Consider the following 12,610-nt stretch of genomic DNA (forward strand, 5'->3'; position numbering starts at 1 on the left):
CGGAGGTTTAAAGAAGACATATCAAGTGCTTTGACACTAAAATTTTAAAAAATTTTAAATGTGGAGTTAATTGATTTGGCTTATGAATGGCTCATAACAGAGCTGGAAAAGTAAAAATGAACAAGATTTGAATATGTTTAGACAATCTTTATATAACAGAATTAAAAAGATTACAAATGTTTCATCATTTAATATCTTACACATTACTCATACAAATATAGAAATGTTTTTCTTGTATAACAATATTTATAAGACTTTGTAATCTTTCATTAAAATAACAACGGTATATAAACAATAACATAACATTAAGATTATTAAACATTAAGTACCGACATTTCTTGATTTAATTAAACTGTGGATTAAGGGATCTGAAATCTTTATATTAAAACATGATGTAAAAATTACCACTTTATACATGTACTGTACATAATCATTTGAACAACTATAACATCATTTCACAACACAATTTGAAGAATATAGAATCAACATTATAGAATATATTTTCTATATATAATGAGTTTACATAAGTAATTATGTATTTAAAATGATTTTGACATTGAGACCAATTTGGAATTAAATTGAAGTTTTACAACCTTGTGAGGAAGTTGGTTATTCAGTTTAATTTTAAATATAAAATCTCATTTCTTTCAGTTAATATCATGTAGAATGTAGGTCTGAAAAATCCTCAAGTTTGATTCGTATTAAGTACAACCACAAAGATATGAGAGCAAGAGACACTAAGTCAGTTTATTTTGCTATACTCCATGCATTTCTCTTAACATACTAAATAGTAAAATATTCCAACAATTCTTTGTGTTTTTAATCAAAGTAACCAAGAAATGTTAATTGATACTTTTATACACTATTTATATATTTTGAGTGACTTATTAAGCTTCAAAATTGGAATACAAGGTCTGGCAGTAAAACAGGTGATTATAAACAGACCTTTATAAGTATTAAAAATTTAATAACTAAGTTTTTGTATACAAGATTTCAAACAACATAGTTTGCCATTTGTGTTTTGAAGTCAACATCACTCCAGTGAGTTCCATTGATACACACTTCATTTTCAAAGTATGTTGTGCCTAAAGTAGTGCAATATATTCTTGGTATGTTGTTAACTACGTGACAAATTACCTTTAAAGTTTCAGTATTTTGTAGACAATCTTCACATACCATATGCTTTGTTCACAAAATATTGAAATTATTTCTTTTATTAAAACATTGAAATTATACTTCAAAAATGAATTGTGTGAGAGTGAATCAATTACTGGAGTGATATCATCTTCAAAACATAAATGGCAGACTATGTTGTTTGAAATTTTGTATGTGAAAACGTGTTAATAAATATTCTAAAGTTAATAATGTCTATTTGTAACCATCCATTTTCTCATGGGCCTGTATTAATTTAAAATTTATATATAAAAAATGTACTTCAGACTATCTTCCCTAGTTTCCTTTTGTTTGTAAAATTCTTCATTTTGTTTTTGAAAAATGTGCGTTTCTAATAAAACATTTTACAATTGCTTAAGAAAATAGGTACTGTACATTATGGCATATAAGATGCATCCCCATTTAGCACAGAGTATTTAGGAAAAATTATTCAGTGTAATAAGTTTAATTAAACAGTAATATTTTTATCCAGGAATTGGGCTAGGTAGAAGTTACCTATAACCTACTAGAGACACTCTCTTCCTATATACAGGATAATTCATTAGCTTATCAGAGATCACAATTTCACATAAGAGACAGGGAATCTTTTGCTTTTTTGGTCAAAGATTGCATCTTATATGCCATAAAATATAGTAAATGCTTTTATGACTTTGACAAGTGCTTTAAAGTAGCACAATGATGAGCATTGGAAGCACTTGCACATTTTATTTCATTGTTTCAAAGTATGAACATTCTTGAGAAGTGAACAATAGAAACAGATAAGATACTTGCTTCTCTTCTCATTTCCATTCTCATAAAGTATGAATTAAACAAAAATATAATGTCCATTCAGAGTATAATATAAGATGATTAGAAAAATTTTTAATGACATTTTTTCATGATGTTTTTTGGGATGTACCAATTAAAATATTGATTTTTTTTTAGTGACTTAACAAGTTAAATAACTTTCATTTCAATTTGTATTATAGATTTGAAATGAATAAAAATGGCACAAATTACTTTCCTTAACAACAATTTGTACATAAAAATTAAAAAAACAATAATAAAATTCAGTAGCAATCAAAAAATTTGCTACAATATTCTTTACAGCAATGTTTTGTCATAATTTTTAACAACAAAACTTAAATGGATGCTGTACAAAATTATATTTTAAATGCACAGTAGCATTTTTAAGTCAAAAACAAAAATATTAACAAAGTTCTAATCAATTTAAACTGAAAAACCTTGGAAGTTTACCCGTTCGTTTCTGTCGCCAATAATCGTAAGTAACTTTTGATATAATTACGACAATAAGAATGCCCATAACGACATTTAGAATATCCAAATAATCTATAACTCGTTCCTGCGGGCACAGATCCGACTTCTGCAAATAGTAGATTATGGAATTTGAATGAGATAAGTCTCCAGGTGCACAACGTATGTCTCCAATATCTACCACCATCTGATAATTATCCTGCAACCAAGTTTTAAACCTGACCGTGTTGCAGTCACACTTCCATGGATTTCCTCCCAAGGAGATTTCCAATTTAGTAAGCTTATCGAGTAGATAGATGGGAACTTCTTTTAATTTATTATTACTAAGATTGAGTTCAATAAGATTCTTGTGAAATTTAAAATCTTGTAAAGAAAGCAATGATGAAATGCGGTTATTACTTAAATATAAAAATCTTACGTATTCCCAGTGGGAAGCAGACTCTTTTATTGTTAGTGACGTAATTTGATTATTATTGAGAGACACTTGCCGAGTTTTTACCGGAAGCAATTCAGGTAAGGCAGTCAGGTTCCTGTTGCTACAGTCAACCGCTACAAATCTTCTATCCTGGTTTAATGAGCAATTACAAAAATTACACAATTCGGTATTGTTAATTTGCTTTTCAAGATGAACTACTTCCAAAATATTCATAATTGTTTCATTTAAACCATACTTTGATTCCTGGCACATTACCGAACTTAAGCTTTCAAATTTTTCCTTGTTCTCTTCGATAAACAAATACAACCAATACATATTTTCATTGCAATTCCACAGGTTACCTAAAAAAAAAAAAAAAAACAACAGAATTTTAATAACGTCCAATAAAAATTATTGTCAAGTATTTCGGACAAAAACTCACCAATTAAATTTATCTTGTTTAATTTATCATTTTCAAAGACTTCTTTTCTAATTGTCGTAAGCTTGTTGTAAGCAATGGATATTGCCTGAAGATTTGTCAAAGGCCGAAGCCATTGTGGTGACAATTCCACCAAACTGTTGTACGACAAATCTAATTCACGCAAATGTTTCAAATTTACAAAAATTTTTTTAGGGAAGCTAGTAATTTTGTTTTTGGAAAGTGACAAGGACACCAAGGGCGTCCAAGAGAACAAATCCTCGGGAATCTCTGTCAAGTTATTTTCTGAAAGGTCAAGACTAATCAAACTCGTCAAATTTTTAAAGACATTCGACCTGAGCGTATGAATTACATTATGCGATAAATTCAACAATCTGAGATAGATTAAGCTGCTAAAAACATTTTCCGGAAGATTGGATATTTTATTATTTGACAAATCTAAACTTACAAGTTCTTTAAGCATTAAGAAAGTATCAGCAGAAATCCTTTCAATGCCATCATGAGAAAACTTTAAATGTTTTGCATTACTTAAGTGATCTGTATCACTTCTTGTCAATTCAGAAAAATTACTGAAGCTGACAGTTGCATTAATTAGTAGTAATTTATTGATACTTTGTTCATTTTTTAGAGTAAATGAATTTAGAACAGCTTGAAAGGTTTCTCTATTAGAATGTACACAATTCAAAAAAGCTACACAATCATGTTCATTTATATCTGTAGATATAGTACAAGGACAAGATTCTAACCTGAAATTTTCACAGTCGGATCGATACATATTAAGGCATTGGCTAGTAAAAACAAGAATCCAAGAATGAATAAAAATGATTGCTTTTATGTGATAGTTCATGATTAAAACAATAATAAAGATTGGTTTGATTAACACTCTTAAGTTGTAAAAGCTATAAAGCAATATCTTCATCCATCTGTAAAAAAAAAATAAATACATAAATTTAAAAATCATTTTTAAATTATATATTTGAAACAACACATTTTAATTTATGAAGTTTAGATTTTTTCATTATAAAGTTACATGTTTTTAACTCCTTGCTTTGTGGGCACTAAGAGGATCTTTCTTTACTGTGAATTCAGCAAAGACTAGGACCAGAATAAAGGAAGCCAGAAAGTATATTGATTATACTCATGAAAATTTCTGAAAATCCAACCAGGATTTAACTTGGGTTCACCAGAATGGTCTACCTGGCCATGAAAAGAATTCATACCTGACAAGATGATGAATATTTCTGATGTACTGGTCAAAATTAATTTTATCATTTATAATCATTAAGTAATTTGGTGGTTGGATGACTAAGATTGCTAAGACATTAGTCTGTTGTCCTGAGGAATCTAACTGTAAGATCAAATCTGGATGGGAAAAGAACTCCAGAAATTCTCTATGATCAATCTGTACCAGATACTTTGAGCTCCATCTCTCACCACTTGACAGCCCTCATTGGGTGCATTCAAAGTAATTTCTAATGGATGAAAAACTTCACAACCATATTGTCCCAGTCTGCAACTCTGAACACAAACACGACAAGTATGATTAAAATGGCCCTCTTAGTGCCCACAGAGTGAAGTACTAACAACAACAAAAAAATTTAAGTAATTGTATTTGTCTTAAATTAAAATAATTTTTTTTACATACATTAAAAATAAATTATAGTAAAATCTCACTAAGTTAGACACCTGGAGTGAAGATCCAAAGTGTTCAGGTTAGAGAGGTGTCCAACATTTGAGGTTTTACTGTACATTAGAAAAATATAGTAATTTAGCTCAATATATACATAGATTTATTAATGATATTACTCAAAACACACAAATAAGGAAGACTGAACATAACTATGTTCACTTGGTGGACATATTGAACTAAATTTTTAAACAAAAAAGAAAAAGCCTGTTTCTTAATAAATTACTATATTTTAAATTAAATATAAAGTTTAAAAAATGTTTAATTTTCAAACAAATATAAGAAAAATTCAATTCCGTTTTACTCCTAATACAACAACTAGAATTTAAACTGACAATGGAAAATCTAACAAAACATTTAGCGTAAATGTTTTCAGTACATAAAGCATTTTGTGTAATCAGGAAACAAACTATCACTTTTACTTGTAGAAATGATTTTTAATGTATAATTTCCAGCATTAATCATGAAAGAAAATGCAATGCAGTCATGAATATATAAAAGATACTACTGCTGGTATTTCTTTATCTCACTCTGCAGTAGCGCTTCTCAAACTGGCAGACCAGTTTTTTCCATTTCAATCCCTTGCACATCAATATATTTTGTGAAATTAAATAAAATAATTATAAAGTTTAGAAAACGATGTTCAAATTTATTTATTTTTTCCATTTATTTTAATTTTTAGACTGAATTAGTAAGAAAAATTGAATAACCAAATAGTTCTAATCATTTTGAAAAAAACAGATCTCTGGACAATTTTCAAGTAATTTCCTGGCACAGTTCAATTGCCATTTACTCCTGATGGTAAGTGCTTAAAAGTAATAAAATACCACATTTTTAAACACTTCTAAAGACATTTTTAAACAGTTTTATTACAAAATTTTAAGTAAAATCTCATTGCAATCTATTTCTGAACCAATTTGAGCAGCATTATACAATAAAAAAGTAAAAGATTTAATTTAAAAGATATATACAACTAATTAGTTAATACAAATCTAATTTAAATTATATGAATTTTAACCAATCTAAATAACTAATTTGCCAAATATTGACTAAAGGTAGTATTTACCATAGTAAAAAATTTATTTATTTATTTTATTTTTATTTATTTAATTAACCAAATGATCTTATGACCTTTTTCAAGAGTAAAGAAAGAAAAAAAAAACTAAAGATACAGACATATATATATATAATATACAATCAACAAAACAATAAAAAAAAAGAGAGGAAAAAAAAACAATAATAATAAAATAAAAATACACACAACTAATCGCAGCTCAATATTTTTACAGCCCATTTAAATTGCCCATAAGTACTCAAATCTTTGTATTCTTCTTTTAAAGCATTCCAGTTATATATAAGTTGATAGATTGGTGCATCTCATCCAAAACAGTGCTTAACTTTTGGTAGAATCAAATTATTTTTCCATCGATAGTTGTAATTGGAAGGCCTAAGATATTTATTTAACTCATCACTTATATAAGATTCTTTCTTACCCACCTTTATTAGCTTAAAGCTTTCTAGAAGAACTTGTTTTTTATATAAAGCTTTTATTTTATCAATTTTGGTCTGGTTATAAAAAGAAGTGACAGAAGAATCATAAGGTAACTTATATAATGCTCTTATAAAATTATTTTGCACAACTTGCAACCTATTCAATACAAAAGAAGAAGCTGTACCCCCATACGGAAATACCATATCGAAGTTTGTCTTCCATGCAAGCGTGATATAAGCGCAAAATAGTCTCAATATTTAAAAATCTCATTATTCTTTTCAGTATTCCAATAAATCTAGATAAAGACAGTGTTAAATTATTTATATGATTATTCCATCGTCATTTATCATCAATTTCAATACTTAAATATTTTACAGTATTAACTCTATGAATACGTTCATTATTTATTCTAACTGTATATTTTCTAAATTAACTTTTTTGTTTTTATTTGATAAACAAATATATTTTGTTTTATTTTCATTTACACTTAAGTTATTATTTTCCATATACTTACTTAATTTAGCCAGCAAAGAATTTATATTATTTTCAACCAATTGAAGATTCCAATCTGCATATGTTATAACCAGAGCCGGCCCTACTATAGGGCGAACGGAGCAGCCGCTCCAGGCGCTAAGTCCTATGGGGCGCCTCAGTGGTGAAGAAAAAAATATTTTTTTTTCACTTTTCGATATTTTAATTGCAAGCGTGTGACCAGTATGTGAATGGCCTTATCGGTTGAAACGCGCGTGGGTCGAGTGCGTGGCGGGATTCCACTACCGGGCGCCATAATAGGATCTCGCTCCATCCTAAAACTTGCCTCGGGCCGGCGCTGGTTATAACAATATCATTTGCATACAATATATTATTATTCTCGGGAACAGTCTCTACAATATCATTTATATAAATATTAAAAAGTAGAGGGCCCAAAATGGATCCCTGTGGTACACCTTTGTTCACTTGAAAAAGTTTTGATATTGAATTTTTTACCTTAACATAGTACATACGATTTGATAAATAGGATATTAGCCATTCCAATGGCGCTCCTCTCAATCCAACTTTAAACAATTTTTGTTTTAATATCTGAATATCTACGCTATCAAAAGCCTTGGTCAGATCGATAAACACCACCATTACAATATTTGAATTATCGAGACTATTACTAATATATTGTTTAAGATGAGTCAAAGCATCAATTGTAGAGGCCTCTCTTTTAAAACCATACTGATTATTAGATATAATTTTATATTTATTGACAAATTCAAAAAACCTTTTATAGAAAGCCTTTTCAATTATTTTAGTTATACTCTGAATTATAGTAATTGGATGATAGCTCTCCAAGTTCTGTTTAGATCCTTTATTTTTAAATATTGGGATTATGAGATTGTGTTTAATTAAGCTTCTCTGGAAACCTCCCACACTCAAAGGATTTATTAATTAAATAAGACAATGGTAAAGCAATTATATCTGCTATTTGTCTTAAAATAAATATATTTAACTTATCAATGTCTGGAGTATTTGCTTTTACACTCATAATATAATCAAAAATCTCTTTAGGAGAAGTCTCTTCCAAAACAAAAGAATGGAGCATAAAAAGGAATGTGAGAAAAAATTATTTTTTAATGTTGATGTGACAAAGCTTCCCATCTGTCTATAGTGTTCAGCAAATATATTACTTATTTTTTCTTCATTTTGAAAAAGTTTACTATTATGTTTCAACTGACTGATTTGTGCGTTATCCTGTGTTTTAACTATTTCGATAGGTAGACGTTTAATCTCTTGCCAAAATTCTATAGAGGAACATATATTAGAGAATTGTCCGTCATAGTAATCTTTCTCCTCTTGCCTAATTTTATATCTAATATCCTTGGATAACCCTCTCAATTCCATTAATATTTTAGCACGTCGAGCTCCTAAAATACAACACTTGTTTAATTGTTTAAACAACCTCTTCTTCTGGCTAATTAACTTTATTGTAATATTTATTAACTTTATTGTATTTATATTGTTAAATATAATTAATTGGATTTTATTTAAAACAACATAATTACAAAAGACTAGCTGTGAATCAGCATGTTTATGAAAATTCTAGTTTGACTGTAACCTGTTTTATCAACAACTTCATTAATAATTTACCATAGTTATTTAATAATTTACTATTGTTGCTATTAGTATTACCACAACCTAATCAAATGTAGAGAATAAGTTCCTAGACTCTAAATAATACTTTATTGTCAATCTGAATAAACTGAGACATAATTTAAAATGTATTAAGATTAATAATTCTGTGAAAATATCATCTGGAATGTGATTAATGACTATACACTTTACATGCTAAAAACAAAGTTCAATGTATCGTTAATTTAATTGTACTATTTGTTCCGAATATATTTCTTCAGTCATAAATCTTTGTAATGTTATACATACATAGTCAGTCTGGAAAGTTTTAGGATGATATTCAAAAGCTAACAAAAAATATTTATTACTCCTTAACCATTGACATACATCCCTTCTGACTCCATATACCCATTGTCTGTTCAGACAGCTAGTAGCCTCTATAAAACTCAACTTGTGGAATCAACTTTATTCAAGCATCACATTCTTCAGTGCTCTGTAACACATCCTTCCAAGGGAGAATTTGATTTTGGAAAACACAATAATTAGCAAGTGCCAAATAAAATTTGTAATAAAAAGTAAAACAATAAAATAATTTATGGCAACAATAGTATAAAAATGTTTTAAAAAAGTAAAAAACAATTAAATATACAAAACATCCCAAATCCCAATACACAGATAATCAACCAAACAATCACCTTAAACAATCGAGCTATAAATTCACTATTATTAATGATTAGATACTAAGCAATTTGGTATCTATTTAATAGTAGTACTAAAGTGTTAGTTATTAAATCATTAATAATAATAGATTTATAGCCAAATTGTTTAAGATGATCGTTTGGTTGAGTAAAAAAAAAAAAACAATGAAAAGAGATCAGACCTATGTGACAACTTTCACACATCCTTCCATCCCTTTCACTCAACCCTTCAGCCCACCAGTGGCAAAGCAGTTCTGTTCCCTGAACACTGGGAGTTCAGTCACAAGTTCATGCAGGCCGGCCACATGGAGTTTTCCAGGTTCTCTCCATGTCTGTAACACCCAAATAGGGGTCAGTTACCCTTAAAAAGACCCCCAGAAGGCATCACCCTAGGCAGATCGCCCAAGTGTTGTGTTACCTTAACTAAACAAACAAACACTTGACCCTTCCAGCTTAAGCTGACTCATGTCTACTTTTTCACTGTATGGACTATAGCAACTGTGGACGTCAGCCATATTATTGTATATTTTTGTGTATATTTTAGGCTTAGTATTTCCTTTGTTCTTTGTCTTGACTATCCTAGAACTTTCTAATCCTTTTTCCCTCGGGTGGATTCACTGGTTCTCAGAATGAACGTCGGAAAACAAAAGAGTTAACAACTCGCTAGGGAATCAAAAGAGTGGGAAAGCTCAGATTTGGTGGAGACCTTGTGGTGACAAGAGGTGCAATCGAGTCATGCTTGGGATTGCAGCCAGAGTGATCAGAGGTGACTACGGACATTTTTCATGAGAATATTGGAGACCTGTATCCAACATCTTGAGGGTTTAACCTTAGTAGTGGCCCCAGTTTGTGAAAATAACAAGAGAAAATAGATTCCTGAAACTACAGTGGCGAAACGAAGATCTTCCAGTGTTAAGGAGGCCAGCGTAGATAACTGTATAAAGATAGTCCATGCAAGGCGGACCAGTACAAGAAAGAGGTGATAAAATAAATTCCGAAACCTATTGACTATCGTTTACCAGTGATCCATCCAAGGTATATAACGACAAAAAAATGATTCCCAGGTCTTTCCTTAACAATCTGGCTGATTTCCTTATCTCCTTTTAGTGTATAATTAGGTTAAGTTTTAGTTGTAAGTTTCCACGTTAATATTGTCAAGCATTCGTTTGATTTAATTATTGGAAGGGACTGTTCAATTGTTATATACTCAAATCGAAAGCCTGTGAATTGGGATCAGGGGTTTTTTTTTTGAACCTATACGAAAGCGAAAATAAAATTGATCTGTTATATGTATTACTGTGTTGTCTCATTCCTTGTAATTCTGTTCGCAGAAATACCTGTTTATCACTTCGGATCCATCACACAACATTCAAAATTTCAGCTTTATGAAACAGCCATTGTGTTGTAAAAAGCAGAAAACAACATCTGTCAATATATCCAGTAAAAGCAAGTATTTGATTTTACACTTACCCTTTTCAGACAAACTGCATGTGTTACATTCATAAAAACATGTAACATGTATATTTTATGTATATGTTACACTCATTTGGTATGAGTCTGTCTGTCTTATATATATTTCTTTGTATATTATGTATTGAATTATAGAAAAATACAAAAGTTTGAAAGAAATTTAGAAATGAACTTCGAATGACGTTCATATATCTTTCTGTATAATATGCTTTGATATTATCAAATCAGACAAAGTCCTTGACGTAGTAATAACCTTCATCAGTACGATTTTTCGCCTGGCGCTTGCGATAGCTTCGCGCTAATCGCACGCGCTACGCGTCGCGCCGCGCTTCTGTTTAACCAATTTACTGTATTACTACCAAAGAGTTATATAAACAGGTTTCACTGTTTATTTATTTAATAAGCTACTTACTTCAACTGTTTATATTAAATATATGCAAATTATCCTCATTTGCATATATTTAATATTTTTAATCGTTACTAAAGTGGAATTTACGCAAAGTAAAAGATACAGAAATATAATTTCGCCCTATATACTTGCGTAAATTAATATCATTTATAGTAATTTTATCCGAACGAACGGCATAAATAAATAAATAAAACACGTACCTCAAACGACAATTACGTCTTTAACTCGACCATTTTTTCCTCAACGCCCCCTGCTGTTAAATTAGCTCAATTAAGAGTAAATGGATGAATAAAATCTTGTTAACGAGTTATAAAAATTTATAAAGTAAATTGCTGAGTGCGTGCAATTATCACAAATTTTTATTATTAATATTAATATCTATTAAAATTCAGTACGGAATGAGGTCAATATCAGAATGCATAATCATCGTCGAATCGATTAAGGAATCGAATTAAAAATGTCAACTTGTAAATTTCATAAAATGTTATTAGTTTTCTTATTATTTTATGAGAAATTTGCACTTACCCGCATTTCGAATGTGAATTTCAGATAATAAAAACGTACACGCATCTCTCGTTCATTTTTGATTCTTTTCACTTTGTGGACATTAATATGAGAGCCCATGAAACAAACATTATCATGGGTTCGGCCAGGCTCGTAATAGAGACGATAGGGTAGAGATGGATGCCCACCAGGGTAAAGCCATTAATCACTGGTTGGCTTTACCCTGGCCTTCGCTAGCTGGACGGGTAGCTTTTTCCGGAGGGTTGTCTTCTGTGTTTAACGCCATAAACCTAAATAGAAGCCATTTTCTCAGAGAAAATCTTCTCTGGAGGCAGCCTTTGGTAGATCACATATGTGTCGCACTTGCCTTCTTTCATCAACCCAAGATGAAGATGGATGGAATTCTATAGAAGAATTATAGGAACCAAATTATTGAAGGAGAAAATTGATGTTTTAAAATTTTTTGTAGTTAAAGATCAAAGAGATGTGAAAATAAAAGAGTTTAAGTATAACTAAGAAAACCACACGATTAAATGACACGCAGCACATCAGTAATAGTTATTGGAACTACAAATGTCAATCGAAAAGCTCTCATTCATTACTGAACAAAATCGAACTAATTACTTTAGCATTGGCTCACGTGATGTGCCAATGCCAAAGTAATTGGTTAAGGTCAATGCGTTTCTTATTTTCGAATCAAACTCTATCGAATTTTCTAGGCGCCATATTGTAAATTTGCTGTTTCGAAGCTGAAAAATTAGAAAAGAAGACAAAGAAAATATGAGAAAATTGAAATAATTCTGTATAAAACTATCAAAGATATTTCTTATTTATAATAATACTGTAGTTTGTATCTTATATAATCGCCCGGCTGCTCACTTTTCGAACAGACTCCTCAGATCCTGAGCGTTCTGACATTTACCGCGCGAAGAAATCTCAGGCTTCGTCCCGCGA

The 12,610-nt window shown here is 30.1% G+C and overlaps 1 protein-coding gene across 1 annotated transcript; it reads right to left on the reverse strand.

Annotated features, from left to right (window-relative positions):
* Window positions 1-305: 305 nt before the first annotated feature.
* LOC111623191 (slit homolog 1 protein-like) lies at window positions 306-11,414 on the reverse strand. The gene is made up of 3 exons (XM_023365678.1): window positions 11,353-11,414; window positions 3,285-4,204; window positions 306-3,204 (listed from the first exon to the last, which is right to left on the reverse strand). Exons 2-3 carry the CDS (start codon window positions 4,198-4,200, stop codon window positions 2,378-2,380), a joined length of 1,743 nt encoding a protein of 580 aa, XP_023221446.1. The 5' UTR covers window positions 4,201-4,204; window positions 11,353-11,414; the 3' UTR covers window positions 306-2,377.
* Window positions 11,415-12,610: the final 1,196 nt, after the last annotated feature.

This window comes from Centruroides sculpturatus, unplaced genomic scaffold (genome assembly GCF_000671375.1).
Source record: "Centruroides sculpturatus isolate CEXI.00-Female unplaced genomic scaffold, Cexi_2.0 scaffold8, whole genome shotgun sequence".
Classification (NCBI taxonomy): Eukaryota; Metazoa; Arthropoda; class Arachnida; order Scorpiones; family Buthidae; genus Centruroides; species Centruroides sculpturatus.

What these genes read in the sequence shown, in the direction of transcription:
- LOC111623191 (XM_023365678.1), bottom strand. Translation starts at nt 4,200, where the DNA reads ATGAAGATATTGCTTTATAGCTTTTACAACTTAAGAGTGTTAATCAAA. An exon ending in AAACAAGATAAATTTAATTG is followed by an intron (nt 3,205 to 3,284) that starts GTGAGTTTTTGT and finishes TTTTTTTTTTAG; the next exon opens with GTAACCTGTGGAATTGCAAT.